The 18,770-nt window shown below is 40.5% G+C and overlaps 1 protein-coding gene across 1 annotated transcript in view; it reads left to right on the top strand.

Annotated features, from left to right (window-relative positions):
- The window catches only part of LAMA4 (laminin subunit alpha 4), a 222,287-nt gene that overhangs the window by 69,681 nt on the left and 133,836 nt on the right, over nt 1-18,770 (top strand). The window contains exons 8-11 of the mRNA XM_063917152.1: nt 5,292-5,384; nt 7,422-7,573; nt 11,467-11,577; nt 13,011-13,122. Of these exons, the coding sequence (XP_063773222.1) occupies nt 5,292-5,384; nt 7,422-7,573; nt 11,467-11,577; nt 13,011-13,122 (468 nt within the window). The remainder of the gene's footprint in view (nt 1-5,291; nt 5,385-7,421; nt 7,574-11,466; nt 11,578-13,010; nt 13,123-18,770) is intronic.

Raw genomic sequence — 18,770 nt, 5'->3', positions numbered from 1 at the left:
ATCCTTTCAGAGGCTCCGCTGTTATCATACTGTTAACTGGGTTCAGATCACAGGTTGTACAGTGTGATTGGTGTGGCTGGTATGAGTCTTACCCGGGATTCATAAATCCTTCCTTATTGTGTACGCTCGTCCGGGCACAGTACCTAACTGAGGCTTGGAGGAGGGTCATAGGGGGAGGAGCCAGTGCACACCACCTGATCCTAAAGCTTTACTTTTTGTGCCCTGTCTCCTGCGGAGCCGCTATTCCCATGGTCCTTTCAGGAACCCCAGCATCCACTACGGACTCCGAGAAATAGAATTATCGGTAAGTAAATTCTTATTTTTATATAGCACTTTTCTTCCACAGGACTCAAAGTCACTTTACAGACATCAAAAACCATAGTACATAGGATTTAGAATAGGATTTAGAATTACCGCACATACAAAACTACCGAGAAATAATAAAGAATAACAAAAACACTTCCACGGGTGTTCCATTCCATCCACAAAAGAAACCAGAGGCGGCAGTCGTCATGGTCACGCTACATAGGATTACCCTGGGTGGAATAGGTTACATCTAGAAGAGATGACACAAAGTGGGTGGTTGCAGCATACTAATGCTAGCAGTGGGGTCATCAGACAGGTCTTTTCCTCCGGCAAAGTCCTGAGGGGAACCGGTGGTAGAGGCAGGTGGATGCCAGCTGTGAGCGGTGGCCTCTCGCTCAGCACATGGAAGTGAGCAAGATGACGGCTGCAGCTCGATCCTGGTGCTTTCCCTCTTCAGCTCCCTGCTCACTTGGATAAAGATCCAAGAGCACGTTTCCCGGAGATGCAGAGTCCCTCGTTGGTGATAGCAGTAGGTGGGGACCTCGGCAGGTGCAAGGAGGAGGCGAGTGTTGTGGCGCAGATCCCAGATCTTTCTGCGGCACGGTGAAGATCTGTGGTGTTCCGAATAGGATGCAGGATGAAATGCAATCTGCAGGCTGAATAGTGATTGTGGGGCAGGAATTGTGATTGAGGAGCCAGGAATGGGAGCTTTGTGAGCATAAGAACATCCCCGATCCCACTGGAAGTCGTGACATACTAATGCCACTACTGTTAGATATTAATACATTAATTCACACAATAAGCTGTGTATTAATTATGGGGCTAGAATCTCTACCTGGAAAAATCGTATATTTTAAAGGGATGAATTTTAATAAGCAGATATATAAAATTACACAGGGTGATCTACTGTGGACTAACACATGTAAAACTACAGCTTGCAGGGTGAATTCCAGTAGCAAAGTAGCTACAGCCTCCTTACACTGATTAGTTTAGTCTCTCTGCTTGCAAGGCAGATAAACTGGGAAAAAAAATAATCAAACCAGGATAAATCTTGCTGGTTCTTCCTTCCATTGCTATTAAAAGAAAAGCATGTGTGTGTAGTATCGGGAGTTGTCCCTGGGTTTCAGCAGGGACAAAGTAGGATAAGTTTATGATCTACAGTAGCTAAACAAGGCAATTAAATCTCCTTTTCCACATCTCTGAAGCATAATGCACTTTTCTATGAGGCCAAGCTCCTTTGGGCCATGGGACATTGTGAGGGTCCTCTGAACAGAGTTGTAGCATGGAACCATGGTACTTGAAAAAAGTGCAATCCTTCTATTTTAGTAGTCACCTTTGATGGTGTAAAATTCACACCACCTTAGCTATGGCTCGGTACATAGTACTGTAGGTTTGATTTTACTAAGCACTACATTTTTTAATTCATACTGTATGTCCTACAAAATGACTATACTTTACCCTCTGTAATTCCCCTCATGCACCACCATTCCCAGATAGCATACTTCACCCACAAAAATACCCCTTACCATCACTCCCAGCCCCCTAACCTCACCTACTATAATTCCCCTCTCACTCTTACTGCCCCCAGCACATCAACATGACCCTGCACACTAACATGCCCCCTGCATACTAACATGCCCCCTGCACACCAACATACTCCTTCTGCACAACAACATATTCCCCGATTGCACACCAACATGCATCCTGCAAACCAGCATTCCCCCTGAAAACCAATGTAATCTTCCTGAACACCAAAATACTTTCCGTGCATATCATAGTTGCTTACCCTCCCGCATTCTGCAGGCAACTCCCTGAAATAGTAGCAATCACCCTATCTCCCTGAATAGTCCAGCAATCTCCCTGATTACACTTATCCCTAATATGTAGCTATTATATTCTTGGGAGGGGGGGGGAGAAATCAGAGATACATACATTCAAATAGGCTCATCAGTGTCATTTCCCTGCATTGGTTATAAGGCATAATGATCCCTATGGCTACATGCATTTTAAATAAGGTTTCTCGTAGCCACTTACAGTATATGGAACCTCTTGTAAAACACAAAACACAAACAAATCCTGAAAAGTATCAGTGTCTTTTCATCAACAAGTAGATGTTACAAACTTTAGGACTCATTTACATTTGGATATAAGTCATTATTATGACGTCTCTTAGATGTGGCAGTACACGTCCGCACTGATAGATGTTACTTTCACAATCTACAATTGTGAATACAGCGCTGAATAAATTGAATTATAAAAACACTTTAATAAGCAATTGATTAATAAAACAATGTCTCGTATATATAAGGAAACATATCTGTTATTAACACACAGGTAGGTTTTAGAAAGTCTCTGGGTATAGTCCACCATTTTGTGCACTCCCTAATAGAGGATGTCCAATATGGGGTAAATTCTTACTCACACATGGCCATGTTGTGACAATGGAACATTTAATAGCTGTGGATTGTTCTCCAAACTGTGTTCCAAATGTTAGGTCCTATTGTTATTTAGCTCATACAGCGATGGCAATCTTCACGATGTAAGGATCCTGGTTCACAGTGGATGTTATTGCTGATGCTAGTGTCCATATAATGATTCCTCACTTAATGGTTTGTGCTAGGTGGAGATGTCCAGTACCTTGTGTGCGGGAGTCTGGCGCGTTTTGCTGCACCAGGCAGCTTTTTTCAAAGGTTTTGGTCCATTAAACTGACCCCCCTTATAAAGGGGAAATTATGTCATCAATTAGGGACCATGATTAATTAATTACCATACATACATCCTTATAAACATTAATTTCATATTAAAATTGGAATAGGAACGTTAGTATAATTTAAATAAAAATAATAATATATAATTATTGTAATTTTAAATAAATAAAGAATGAATTCACTGTAGCTGGAGACAGAAGAGGCTTGTTTATTTACATTTGTTCTGGTCACATGACCGGACGAGATGTCACATGGGCCAGTCATTCAACAGTCAGACCTTAAGATGCTAAATTCCGCTTCTGATCACATGATCCAAATTGCGGTCACATGGTCAGACTGTGTTGTGATTGAACCCAAAGGAGGAAGTGAGTAAGTAGCGTTTGATCACATGACCGACGTCGTGGTCACATGATCGTGTGGAGTGTAAGCCACAACTTTATTGTCCCAAAACACACATTATTTGTCTAGGCACTATAATTTCCTGTCACGTGATCGGAATTGCGACTACGTGACTGGGAGAGTTGATAACAACTTTATTATACACAACGCTCGTAAGAGAGCTAACTAAGCCTTTGGTCACATGATCGAAGTTACGACCACGTGACTTGCGGCGGAGTTAACACAAGCAAATTCATTTTAATTCTCTATTTACAAATGTTAATGCTAATCATGGTAATATCTAACTTCTAGAAAAGTAGTAGAATTATTAGGTGGTCATCAAAAAATTCAATGGCTGATAAATCACAGCCGTTTTTGCCTATATTCCTAAGCCTAGTCATGTGATCAACGTAAGATACATCTATATACACAAATGCAGATGTGTAATACTTGTAGCGATTAATATATAGCAATAGATTAATTTATGACATAATATAGTCCTGTATTAACAAATTGTACATAAATTTACCATATTCAATATTTCTGAAACAATAATGTATCACAAACCCCCCCCTTCAAAAAAAAAAAAAAAAAATGGAAATGAAGGTTGTACCTGTTATCTAAATTTCATATTAAATAGAAAATTCTTAATTCAACATAAAGTTTCATTTTATGTCTTTACTGGGAATGGAAGGGGACAAAGGAAATTTCAAAAGGGACCTATTCATTTCCAGAGCCATTACATGTCAAAACAGAAATAGTATCCATCATAAGGGAACGAAAAATTCTAGTATGAACGTACACTATCTCTACTGCCACCACAGTGTATCCTAGGAGCTATTACAGTATGGAATTAAGCTCCAGGGCTTCATTTAGGCCCTCTGGATGTAATGAATATAATTGAAATGTCCAATATATTTCTTGCCTACAGAGTTTGGCAAATCTATCTCCTCTCCGCTTAGTAGAAATAATATGTTCTAGACCAATGACTTAGAAAAGTGTCTCGGGATGCTATGGTTATTTACTTTATTGATGATATTTCATCTGTGTTCCATAAAGAGGGATTTCAAAGTTCTCGTAGTTCTGCCTACATTTGTACTTCATATTTGCATCCACAGATAAGCAGATAAACCACCCAGCTGGAATCGCAATTTATGAAGCTGGTGATGGCATATTCTTTATTTGCTATATCTAATGATAATTTTAATGTTTTGTTAATTACATGGTGACATGTGGTACATTTTGTCTTTAGATGAAACATAGTTTAAAAAGCAGAGGATGGTAAAGGCCCATACATCTTTGATAATATTAGTGTAATTTTGAATTCTTATAGGATATGTAAAATACTGTAAAGTAAGCAAAGAGTAAAAAAAAAAAATTCTCTAGTCTTATTGAAAATAATAATGAGAGCAACACTCATATACATTTTTAAAACCTGCTGTTTCTGTTTTCATAATAATAGTTTAATAAATGGGATGAGTTATCTAAGCAAAATGAACCAGATGTTTACAACTAGCTATAGTGCTGTGACGATTTTTGCTTCATTGAAAGTAATGGGCTATTTGGAAATAATAGTTTGAGCCCAGTCTTTTGAAGTATATCCTGAATAGTTAATACTTAATTGAAAGTCAAAAAATAACATTTGTGGGCTCATTAAAACACAAAAATTACCATTTTGAACTTTGATAAACAGGCCCCCGATTGATAAATAAACATAGAGCATTTTATTATGGAGCCACTCCATATCTAAGACACATTTGCAGTTATTTCTGTTAATAAAAGTCAGTATTAAATTATTTGATGAAAACTGCTTCTGGAACACACAGATGTTCTGCATTATGTGTAATCCTAAACATGCGTATTTCCTTCCTGTACACAATTATCCTTCTTGTCTTCTAGAATGTAACTGTGGTGGCGGTCCATGTAACAATAAAACAGGAGAGTGTTTATTAGAGGACCCTGAAAATCCAAGTGGATCAGATTGTTCATTCAGTAAGTTACTATCAAGCAGAACTTTTTCTCTTGCTTTAAGAAAACAAGAAATTCTAAATAAAATTAGAGAAGAAGCTGCTGTCATTATTATCCTTTATTTATATCGCACCACAAGAGTTCCGCAGCGCCTAACAGTACTTAAACAAATTAGCAAAACAAGTAACCTGTGACTTACAATACAAAACAATGCAGGACCAGTACATACTGTAGTTTCTAAACATTGCTGCAACAGCAGTCATAACACTCAAATAGGTAGTAGGGTGGTAGAAGTCAAGGATTAGGTGCTGTTGTGGGGAATATGGAGTGTATTACACAAATAGTCAGGGGTGGCACCGATGGGGTAGATAGTCAGCATAGGACAGTTGGGTAGGATGAGAGCTGGTTGGCTTTGATGAAGAAGTGGGTCTTGAGAGCCCGGTTGAACGCTTGTAGAGAGGTGGAGATTCTGACAAGGAGAAGAAGAGAGTGATCAGTTGGCAGGAGAGGTGGCATTCATTTGCAGAGCAAAGCGGGTAGGAGGGTGAAGGGAGATAAGGTCAGAGATGTAAATGAGAAAGGATTGGGTGAGGCTTCCCTGAAGGGAAGGGGAGCCAGGGTGGAGCTTGTAGGAGAAGGGAGGCTGATATAGTATGTTTGTAGAGGAAGATAAGCCAGGCAGCACTATTGAGGACACATTGGAGTGGAGGGAAGTGGAATTCAAGGAGGACAGATAAGAGAAGGTTATAGTAGGCCGGTCTGGAGACGTCCAGTGAGTGGATGATGGTCTTAGTAGCATCCAGAGTGAGAAAAGGTCTGATCCTGAAAATATTTTTGAGATGGAAAAGACACGACTGAAAAAAGTACTGAGTGTACAGTTTCAAGGAGAGGGAAGAGTCAATTATAACTCCAAGACAGGGCACTTGGGACTAGAGGAGAAGGTTGTGCTGTCAATAGATAATTAAATTGTGGAAGGTGAGGTTATGCAGGATGGTGGCAATAGTTCATTATTAAGTTCATTATTAAGTGGAATGGTTGTGTTGATCTTTTTGGGTGCAGAAATGAAATATTAAAGTAGACAATGTTAGAAGTGAGGTTATGTGAGGTTAGGCAATAAAGCAATAGAAATTCAGACTGGCCTTTCAAGGGTTTAAAGGCAAAATTGATATTTGATACAGATATGCAGTCAGATGTTATTGAAAAAAACCCATATCAAATAGTTGCAAGCAAAGTGGTAAGTTCCTGCAGTGTTCATGTGGGGAGTTCAGTGGGCATTGTCAGGTTGCACTCAAGTGGTTGGATCTCGTGATATTTATCAACTGCGCATGCATTGGAGCCTGTAAACACAAAATTGAACACTTATGCTGGCCATACATTAAGTCAATATCATGTAGGAATACACAATATCGACCCATCATTCGACCCATTGCATGTACATCGTGCATGTTAATGGGTGCGAATATGATGTGATGCGCGGCCCCGCGGGTCGCACGTTGCATCAGCTAATCATATGTGCTGCTCATATGATCAGCTGATCCCGTCCCCCGGCAACTGCGCAGGTACGATAGATTGAACGGTGCAAAAGCACCGTACAATCTATCGCATGCCCGGTGGATGGCAGGAGGGATCATTAGTACGACTTGCATCTAATGGGAGTCATACTACTGTATGGCCAGCATTACAGAGATGTAATGATCTCAATTTTATCTCCATTTCTGGCTTAGTGTGTGCATCTGAGCAGCAACTGGGCGTTTGTACATATGATAAGGAATCCGTGGATGTGTTGTGGGTGTGTAGGTGGAATTGCAGTATGGTTAGATGTCTTGGACATGGAAAAGATGTGTGCTGATAACAATCACAGCTACACTCACAAGCGCCTGGATGGGATTGGTGCAGTTGCATAGTTGGGGCCAACTGAATTGAGATGGTTATTCATACTGATTTCTGAGCATGGAAAGTGCCCGCAATTGCATTTGGTTTATGTGCAGCTCTGACTCAGGCCAAAAGTGTTTTCATAAACATTATTGTACTATTGTACTAACTACCCTCCTGTTTTATTAGGTTGTGACAAATGTGTATGGGACCTGATTGATGACCTACGACTTAGTTCTTTACTAGTTAACCAAACTAGGTCAACGATACAGAGCATATCCACTGGAGTTGCAGTTAATAAAATTCTTAATGATATTAATTCCACCGTCTTTCTCCTCACGGTATAGTATTCATTTTGTTTTGCTTGTGTTTGGGGCTTCCATTGTTCTGCATTAATTGTTATCTGTGTCTGTTATGGTTTTGTAGGTTAATCCACTAAATGTCTAAAAACATCAGTATTAGTGCACAGTGGTAATAGGAAAGGCAAAATGTCTTTCTTGTACTGACATTGCAAAAGCTCATGTCACACATCTGCAATACAACAACATTCAGTTTCTCTTTGGCGATCCCCAGCTCTAATCTAACATAGACCACCTGAAAAGAATGGAGAAGTGAGCCTGTGGAGAAGTTGCCCATGGCAACCAATTAGATGCTCCGTACAATGGTATAGTTTGCAAACTATAAATGTTACTTCAATGCTGATTGGTTGCCATGGGCATCTTCTCCGCTGGCTCACTTCTCCACACTTTTCACTGCTTTATGAATAGACCCCATACTTTTTTAACTCTAAGCACCACCCAATTTAAAAGCAAGTATTTTTATTCCCTGAGTGTGATACCAGCCGATAGGACAGGGACACCATAGAGCCTATCTATAATGCAGGGCCAAAGCTAGGCTGTGCAAATGGTGTAGCAATTGAATTGCGATGGCGGTTGCACCAAGGAATTAGTCGCAAAGTGAGTGACAGGAATACAGCTTTTGGGGGTGGGAACATGGAGGTGTTATGGCAGGCAGTGGGTGTCCCTATGCTCAGGTTATCTTCTGCCCATATTAGCATATAATTGCAATTGCGCATGGAAAAAGATACAGTAGCAGCAGCAACAGCAGCAAGATCAACCACATTGCGTGTTTTTTCCCCAATAAATTGGAGAAACTCATGCAATTTAATTAGAAGCGTAAAATCACGATCACCATGCGATTATCACACGTTAACTATGCAGTGGATTGGAACTGCATGAAAGAATGGGAAAATCATATTGAACCCAAAAAAATAATTAGATAAAATATCAAGTGGGCATAAAGACAGTGTAGGGGGTTGATAGTGTCAATAAGAAAGAGTATAAAATTATGGGTATTGCAGCAAATAAGTGTTTAGAGAATTTGGGGGAACTACCATTGGTGCAGCAGGTGCATTGTGTCGGGCCCCTGAGGACTAAAAGGCCCACTGCTGCCCAGACCAGCAATGAGTTATTCCCTGGCCTCCCCACAGACCATTTTGAGCAACATCGGATGAATGGCCCAATGCAGAGAGCAGGGTGGTTCCCACTGCCTGACCGATCTACCGCTTACCTAGGGAGGCAGGGCTGACCTTGTGTATGTTGGGCTGATAGAGAAGTCCTGACAACTATCAGCCCAGATCATCACAGCCACTTACTGCCTCTAATTAACAGACAGCTGTGCATTTTTTTGATTCACTGCTGTGTGTAAATTAAAGGCAGCTCACAACCAGTATAACTGGCATTGTCAAAGTATACCTGACCGAGTGCCAAACTGAGGAAAGCACAAGGGGCGAGGGCCCCTGTCAGGGACAGAGCAGAGGCTGCTGTGTTACTACCCCCACCAATGTACATGCTCCCTGTTCTCCCCACCATGCAGGACATTGTGATTGTACCTCTTTCACCCTCTCCCTGTCACCCTCTGCCTCCCCCCTGCCTTTCGCTGTCACCCTCTGCCTCCTCCTGCCTTCCATTGTCACCCTCTGTCTCTCTGTGTCAGCCTCTGCCTCCCCTGCCTTATGCTGTCACCCTTTTCCTCTCCCTGTCACCCATTGCCATATGGCATATTGTGAACTTGGTATGGAGTGGAGGAGGGGGGCCCTAAAATTATATTTTTTGCACCTGGGCCCACCACTCACAAGTTCCATCACTGTAAGTGTATATATACAAATAAAAAAGTATTGGTGAAAAAACACTTGCAACTATAGTACCATCTATAATTTAGAAAAAAAAACTTTTCAGTAAAACAACACCTCAATATACGTGTACCACATTATTAAACTGATTTCTCTGCTTTTCAGGGAAAGTAACATGAAAAAAATTAATTGTCTTTATTGCCCATATTTTACTATTTAAACACATTTATATACTATACTTTACTGTGAGTCCCAACAATCATTCCACATGTAAAGTCTGTCAGATTGAGGCATTTACCTATTATTTCATGAGTGATGCATTTCATTAGTTTTTGCATACCTTTGCCTTTTTATTATACAGATTCAGACATCAGCAATATCTGCAGAATAGCTACATTGCATAAAATGGCCTAGTGTGTGTGTGTGTGTGTGTGTGTGTGGGGGGGGGGGGGGGTCATAATAATTTGTACTTGGTATATAATATCAATTGCAAAATATGTACAGTATATAGAATATAAATATATAAACCATGGTGCTGGTTTAATATGTTCCACCAAAAACTCTAGTAATCTCCAAAAATGAATTAGCATCAACCTCTTAAATAATCACACTCTAGACCGAAGTGTAAATTCTGTAAAGAAAAATAAAAAAGGATGTCTCCTGGTGCAATATCATAACACTCTGACACAGCATACAAATCTCAATTAGTCCTGTACCATTAAGATAAATACTGTAAAAATAGTTTATCTGAACCAGTAGCAAAGAACTCCAATTGTTTCTCTTCTTTATCCTAGATGGTATCTCAAGGGAATATAAAGGGCAAAATCATATCATTGTTTTTCATAACTTAAGAATCTCACGTACAATGTGAATAAAATCAGTTTGCTTATCTGAGTACACAGATGCAACTGAACATGATAGAACAACACTGAAGAAAATATCGGCCAATACGCTAGAATAACAAGAGTATTAATACTTACTGTTATAATTATTAATAACAGAATAATAATGTAAACCAATGCATTTGTCAGTATCACCGATAATTTAGAATGAAGATGTATACCATTCAGATGAAACATGTTGGTTGCACCTTGGCTACTGCAAGCCTGGCAAATCAGATAAGGTTTCTACAGCGCTGGTCATGTTTGGACAATCAAAAGGAAAAATGGAGAGCAAGAGCCACCTGCTATAGTATTATAGTATTATAGTTAACAAAAATAAGTGTCAAAAATGCATGTATACGAAAAAAATATATATAAAGATTTCCAGATCCTTATACTCTTGAAATAACGTATGGCTCTCTTATGCAGAAATAACCTAATATGGCATCAAAAAAAGTAGTTTAATGTTGAATATAAGTACATGCATAACAAAATTGTAGATATTTGAAGACTGGGTGTCTTTAAAAAGTCCTGTGAATTTCAGTCTTATCCACAAAAAAAGTCACATGACATTGACATCAATGGGTACTACAGTATATGTGAAAACAGCAACAAAACCCAGTATTCTAAACAAATGCCTGTGTACAAGAGATCAAATCTATACTTTTTCATCTCTCTCTCTCTCTCTCTCTCTCTCTCTCTCTCTCAAAACTCCCACATTGAGTATATCTGTTTCAATTTGAATAGCCCATAGTCAGCATAGTACAGGGCAAAAAGACTTTAATTACAGTTGTTTAATATCTGAACCTATTTGACAAAAGTTAAGAGTCATACTTTATTGAAAAGTAGAGAATATAGCAGTCATAGGGGGGTATTCAATTAGGTCAGTTTTTTTTTGCCTAGGCGAAAAATTCAGCAGGAGCGAAAAACATGTGGATCAGCGAATCCACATGTTTTCTTACCTGCGCCGGCGAAAAAGCAGGTAAATTTTGTCAATTTTGAGGCATTTTTCACCAATGCCGTTTTGCTAAAAAAAAATGTGAAAAGGCATTGGCACAAATGCCTTAAAAACGAAAATTGCCTGCAATTGAATAGTCATGGGGGCGAATTCAATAGCTCCAAGATTACCGGAGCTAGTTGAATACCCTTCATAGACTTGTGTTATACGCATGTGTTTTATCATGTATTTGTGATGACTATTGTATTTTGTTTATCATTAAAGGAAAGTCTAGAAGAAAAGAAGAACCACTCATTGTTTGCAGATCTCCAGATTGATAATATAGAAATAGACGTGGACAGTCTTCAGGCAGATGTCAATAATATTGCGCAGAAGGTAAGTACTATCGCTAAACAAGACATCTAAGTACTACAAGCTTAATTTAGAGTTATACAGTATGTAAAAATTACATCTATACAGTTGTATTTATATAGTACAGTTGATAAAGGTGTAAGAGATTAGCATACTGGATATTTATATTTCAATATATAATTTTTAATGAAATAAGTGCTGCTCTTTTTTATACGCAGCTTATAACAATTCTTGTTAGCCCCATAAATGTAATTATTATTATAGGAGAAATATTTTCTCATGTATACACGGTAGCCCATGAAGTATGCCACTTGTCATGCGCTGGCTTGGTGGGTGATAGGCTGTCTGCACACTTATCACACATCCAAGTTATCCAAGTTGCAAAAAGGGATGATTATCGGCTTTCGGACCAAGGGTGGTAGTATTTCTAAAATAGTCGTTTGTGAGCTGTTCACGTGCTGCTGTGGGGAAGGTGTATCGTGACTGAACAAATGGCACCATTGCACAAAACCGATGGGGAAACTGTGGAGCACCACGTGCCATTAATGTGAGAGGTGAACGTTTGCTATGAAGGTGTGTGACGGCCGAAAGGCATGCTACAGTGGAGCAGCTCACTGTGAAAATGAGCCTGGGCGCGACCAGATGTGTGTCTGAAATGACAGTTCTGAATCTGAAATGACAGTTCTGAAACGACAGTTCTGAAACGACTGCTGTCCATGCTGCACATGGTGGTTACTCTGGCTATTAGCGTGTAATAGGAAGGTGTACTGTGTTTCAGAAATGTTTCAGTAACTTGTATATGTTAAGGGTTTGATTTGACAGAGCAGTGGAATTTTCTGGTTCTTGTGTCCTCCTTTTTTAGAGGTACTATAAGTCATGTTTTGCACAGTTCATAGAGCCCAGTGTATGACTCTCGTTATTGAGAAAGCAATGCCCATTTAAATTGAATTATGTCTGGTTTACCTGGTAAATAAAGTGAGGGATATCACAAGTTTGGTAATACTGGGACTCACTTCCAATGAGAAAGGATATTCGCAACCTATAATTGAAGGGTGAGTTCCTTCCAAGGAGACTATTTATCATTAAATATTTTTTGGATATTTCCAGAGACAACACCCGTCTCAGGGGCAAATGCAAGATTTATAAAAGGGGGGCGGGTGCTTCTTTGCAAGTGTGTATGAGTATGTAATATATATATAAAATATATAGTCTTTGTTATGGATATTTCTTAACGTAAGTATTATTTGTGAAGCAATGACTTTTTTCCCATGTATTGCTTTGTTATGGTATTAGCTCAATGTAAGTATTATTTGTGTACTGTTATACTGTTCTTTATATCAGTGTTGTTTTCATGCAGCTGTGTGTGGTATGAGCTACCCCTAAAATGGAATGTAATGCATTTTGCATCAATTCGGAATGTAACCTTGTGAATTTATGTTGACATTGGCTACATGTAGGGAAATTTGGCAGAGATGGAAGGCCAGAAAATACAAAAAGAAACCTTGGAAACTTTGAGGCGTGCAAAATTGACGGGAGAACAAGTTAGTGATATACAGGATGGCATCCAAGGTAAACAAAATAATATTGTTAGCCCAGTTATTGTAAATTCTGTGTTATGGTATTACAGATGTGTTATTCTGTGATAGCTCTTCTCTGTTAATTTTGCCTCAGTATAGTAACTATGACCTATAATAAACACAGCGAATGACAGAAACTTGGGGTGCAGAGAGGAAGGGTAGCCATGCCAAGCCAGTATACAGCTAAGCAACATGTACTGTACAGAAGATCCTGGTATTTGCAATGTATGTGCATTGTGCCCATGCCCCACACGCTTAACCATGCCAGAGGCCAGTCAGATCTTGCCATCCTAAGAAACTACATTGGTTTACTTGTGGTAGTATCTGCCCTGCAGCCCTGATAATATTACATATATAACTATAAGTTATAATGCACATAATATAGGGACTGGTACAGCACTATCAAAGAATAGTAAGGGCCTGTTTTCAGAAAGTCTATTTTTCACTTATAACTTTATTCACCAAACTACTGTACCAACCTCTTCTCATCTAACTACGAAATGTCAGAAGTGTCTTTATTAAAACCAACTAAAACCTTACAAATTCCAAGCAGAGCTCTGCATGATCAGACTTTTTTACATTTACAAGGAAAGAAAACCGTATATAACATTTTTTACAGAAAATGAAGAATCCTCTGAAGGGAAACTATTTTCTGTTTTATTTTAAAAGTTTTTAGATTTATTTAATCTCTTTCCGCAATGCCTCGGTAAAAGAAGGTTCCATAATTGGGAGTACTGAATAACACTTGTATCAAGCAGGTGATATTTTTCTGTAAAACAAAGTGGCTGGAAATGGAGATTTAAAAGACACCTTTGTATTATATATTTACTATATGTTTCCAGTTACATTTCACATTTAATGCTCTATTTGTGAGGGCTGATGATCTGTAGAAACATCATGGTGGGGTTAACTAAATACCATCTAGCTGTGGATTACCTTGTTCAGGAAATTAATAGGGCATCTTGCGCCTTATTAAAAGGGTTCAGTGTATAGTCAGTAGAATGAGACAGACACATGAAAGTATTTCACTATTAAGTAGAACTCTCTGGGGGACTTTTAAAAGCTGTAATAATGTACAGGCTCAGTGAAAGCTTTTTATGTTCATTCTCACAGACACATCACACAACATTTTGTGTGACTGTGAATCCACTATAGTAATATCTATGGCTTCAAAAGTAATTATCCCTTTTAGGCTACAACACTTCAGGGCCAATGTGGAGTCAGATGCATGTGCATTAAAAAAAATAACTTCTAAATAACTGAATGGAAAAATAAATGGCCTCACAGGCTTCACCCTACTGCACAAAGAAATAAATCTGTGACTGCACATGTGCAGGATCAGCTATACGCTTACTGACTGAAAATGTTCTTGTGAACGTAATGAGCAGACCACACTTTACAAGTAATGGTCATTTCTGGGCAGTGACGTAGCAAACACATGCAAGTGTTCCATCTCATGGGAGCGTCAAGCGTGTGTAAGCCGACTTTCTTCATCAATCTTAATGTCCAGCCCCATCTCTCCATATGCTTCCATACAGTGAATGGATGTTAGCACTCTGATTGGTGGATAGCTTCAGCTATTCACCAATCCACCAATTAGTATGCTGGCAGCCATTCACTGTCTGGCTGAAGAGTGGGAGGCAGGTAGAGAATGCTGTTCGGCCGCTCTGATTGTGTGACCACCACCCACCCCTGCTCGAAGGCCCCTATAATTGTGTGACCCTGGGCAGCTACCTATGTTGCCTATATGTTAAGATGGCCCTGTGTGTGGACGGAGATAGGACGCCTGTTTCAGATAGATCTTGCACCCAGCATGGAGTGAGTGCAAGTCCCGATAATAATGATGGCTGTGGATGTAAAAAACAGTGAGTAGGATAGGCTTCCACATGTAGTTGCACAGATTTACGTTATATATGCAGGTGGATTCTGACATTAGCATAACAAAGTAAGAAAGATGCTGCAGCCAAACATAAAACCGGCCATGGATGTGTAAAACTCAGAATCAGAGCATGTATCCCCACATGGCTGAAGTGTAACATACCGCCCATCAGGATCCCGGCGGTCGCAATACCAATGCCGGAATCTTGACAGGGGTACAATGCTGCCGCCGGAATACCGGCGAGGTAGGTGATTCTCCCTCTGTGGGTGTCCACGACACCCCTAGAGGGAGAATAGATCCTGTGGCGAGCAAAGCAAGCCACCGTGCCCGCAGCGTGGTGAGCGCAGTAAGCCCGCAAGGGGCCGCGATGGACTAGCTCCAATGCCGACATTCTGGCGGACGGGATGCCACTGCCAGTATAGTGATAGCCAGCATCCTGTGCGCCGAGATCCCATTCCGATCCCGCTGATTCGTAGGCAGGGGCTGGCTGGCAACTTTCAGCCTGGGGGGGCAGACTCAAGCAAGTGGCCCAGCTTTTCACAGGGAATGCAATTCAAAAATGGCCCTGGAACACTTAAATTGCATTGGCCCGGGGGGGCAGATGGCACCCTGCCTAGCCAGCCCCTGTTCATAGGAATCGGAAGATACATGCAGCTCTGCACCTAGTTACATATGTGGCAGGTTTATGTAAGTTATACAGATAAGGTATATAAGTATGCAGCAGGGACGTGTGGTGAGGTAAATGGCTCAGGAGGCACTGGCTAGTACCAGAGCCAGATTTATACACAATGGGCCAGATGTAATAAAGTCAGAGCTGGCCGGAGGTGCGGGTTCCCGGCCAAACTTGGATGCTTTTTTAAAGTAGAAATCGTTTAGAAGGCATGGTTTTGCTTTGTACATGATTGCCGGTATAAAAAAACATTCATTTTCGGCCTGCAACCCGCACATCCGGCCAATTTGAAATTCATTACAACTGGCCCAATATATGAGCCAAAGGGTTCATGTGGGCATTATTCATAGGTGCAGCAGTATATACTGCAGGATATATGGTGAGTTCATCAGAGATGTGCGGACAAGGTAGACAGGGAAGCAAGGATCTCTCCGTGTGCATGCTCCACAGCGACAGCGTTGCGCGGCCCCGCGCGTTGCTATCACCGGTGTTAGATTGCCCCCCATCCACTCCCCTCGATCAGCACACATCGCGCTGTGCTGAGGGGGTAGGGAGATGTGTGCTGAGAGGGGAGATAGATGTGTGCTGAGAGGGGAGAGAGATGTGTGCTGAGAGGGGAGAGAGATGTGTGCTGAGTGGTCACTGATAGATCGCTCAGCACATATCTCCCCTGTGTGTACGGGCCTTAAGTATGACAGGAAAGGCTCTGCCTCACCTCACCATACATCACTGGTATGTAGATAAGTTTTATCAGATATACTCACACACAGTCAGGACAATAAAATGCATTACTACATTTTCTTTAAAAAAAAAAAAACTGTAATACAACAAATACAGTATTGTATTCCTATTTGTGTATAAATTATAGTAGAAAAAATACACCCCAAAACATCAAAGAACATAGTATAGGCACAATCAATTAAAAAAGTAACCTATTAATTTCAGTAGTGAACTCACAATCAGCCAATCAGAAGTGACTAAATATAGCTGTCGTCATCATCATCATCAGCAGCAGCAGCAGCAGTGTGTATCACATTAGAAGGTGTGCAAAAAAAGTCCAAAAAGACTCTATCTTTTCCTGCAAACAAACGCAATTTCTATACTTTGTCACAAAATCAGGCCGAGTACTACGGGTTTTAACAATCAGCATTCTGACCCACATACTGTATGTCCATTTACCTCCTTTTATCAAAAGAGCAATATTTTTCACACCTGGTAATGGACATTTTGATGCACTAATCTATGAACATGACCAGGGAAGCAAACACTGCATCTCCACACCTTTCAGGGCAGCTGGATTTTTCCAAAGTACTGTACCTAGATTCTTGTGGGGTTAATTCTGAGTGATCCAACCATATCCCCATCTGCCTCCCCAAATGGAGAATACATACATGCAGGCATTTAGGCACCGTAGAAGGAACTAGGGAGCATTGGGGGTTAGGAAAGTGGTATTCCTGTTATCATACTTAAAGGTATGTACAAAATATTATACTTCAAAGCATAAAGAGGTAATTGGGATAGACTGCACTTTATCATGTCTCTTCTTGCTCCTCAACATCCTGTTTCTGTGGTTTGGAATATTCTCTACTCTGAGCTGTATTTGTCTGACCTCTCTGTCACACTGTCGCTGACAGCTTTTGCTATCTACTAATCCTAGGTGTCACTTCTACTGCATGTTTTCAGTTCAAGAATACCTGACATTCTCTAACATGTGACATGAGGTGCAGTAATAAAATCCATGCTCTTATTCTGTGTAAGCGATAAATGTCAGAGATAACATCAATTACATAATAGGCTGCCACTTTCCTTTTCAGTGTTCAATTATCCAGTGTAACAAATATGCAGATGATTAAACCAGATAGCTGAGTTCTCAGTGTGAGAGAGGCAACAAGATTTCTCAATGTTAATGTAGAGATGGCCAATCATCAGTCCCGTATCAGTCTTTTGGATTTATGTAGGATCATCATCTCTATATTTAATACAGAGAATAATCAGCAAATTAATATTGGTTGATTTTATTCACTCATGTACAATTGGGAAGTCAGGGACTGCTCGAGCATGCACAGTTAAATAATAAAGAAAAGGATGAGCATGAGCAGTGGATGAAGAGACTCTGGGGACAAGTTAAGAAGATTGCTGCCAACTTCTGATTTTAGTATTGATCCTGTTCATACATTACAGCTCCAGAATAGATCCAAAACCTTGATACATTGGGCATTAAAATCAATCTTTCTGAAAGACGGGACATCGATGGCCATCCCTATTTTAAAGTACTGTAGATCAGTGATGGGAAACTTTATACACTTCATTGTTGACACCTGCTGCTGGCAAATGTGGCATTCGTTGGAGGCATTCCTGGCATCAAGACATTAGTGCTGATCCATTGAACGTAGGATAGTCCCCTCAAATTGGGACTGTGCCGAATAAATTGGGACAGTTGCGTGGAATACCACACCACATATCTTAATCTGCTCCCTGCTTTCTCCTTCTACCCACTGCATAGCTCACTAAACCCCAAATATATATTGTTTTCTTAAATGTAAAAAAAAAACCACCAAAATTACCTCTGCATCTGCACATCAGTCACGTAGTCATCCCAGAATGTAGCTAATTGCCACATTCACTTTCTGGATGTTACTCACATTCCTCACTTGAACATGCCAATCAGACCGTCCATTAACACCAAACATAAATTCACGTCTCTTCCTCCACCATGATAGCTGATTTACTTGAGCAGCAAGGGTGACCTCACCGCTGACCGCAAAGTTCCCACCATTGAAAGTAATGGAGGGAGCTGTGCAATGCGCGTCTGAGCTTAGATGCGCAGAGCCAATCAGGTGAGTGCCACGAAGAGACCTTTCTGTGACAGGAGTCACGGGGTCTCTGCATTCGGGGAAAGGGGTCCCATGTGTAAACATGGGACCCCTTTCAGTCCGCCTGGTCCGGGTGTTCGATTTTTTTTTTTTGCCAAGTACGTGGATTATAATCTGGACACTGGATCAGGTGAGTATAATTTTATTCACAGGTACCCCGGATCGTCGGCGACATTGGAGACGTGCCAGTCGGCGGGTCAACATAGGTAAGTATGTGT

Source organism: Pseudophryne corroboree, chromosome 4 (genome assembly GCF_028390025.1).
Source record: "Pseudophryne corroboree isolate aPseCor3 chromosome 4, aPseCor3.hap2, whole genome shotgun sequence".
Lineage (NCBI taxonomy): Eukaryota > Metazoa > Chordata > Amphibia > Anura > Myobatrachidae > Pseudophryne > Pseudophryne corroboree.
The sequence above is the reverse complement of the archived record's forward strand: the minus strand, read 5'-3'. Positions and strand labels throughout refer to the sequence as shown.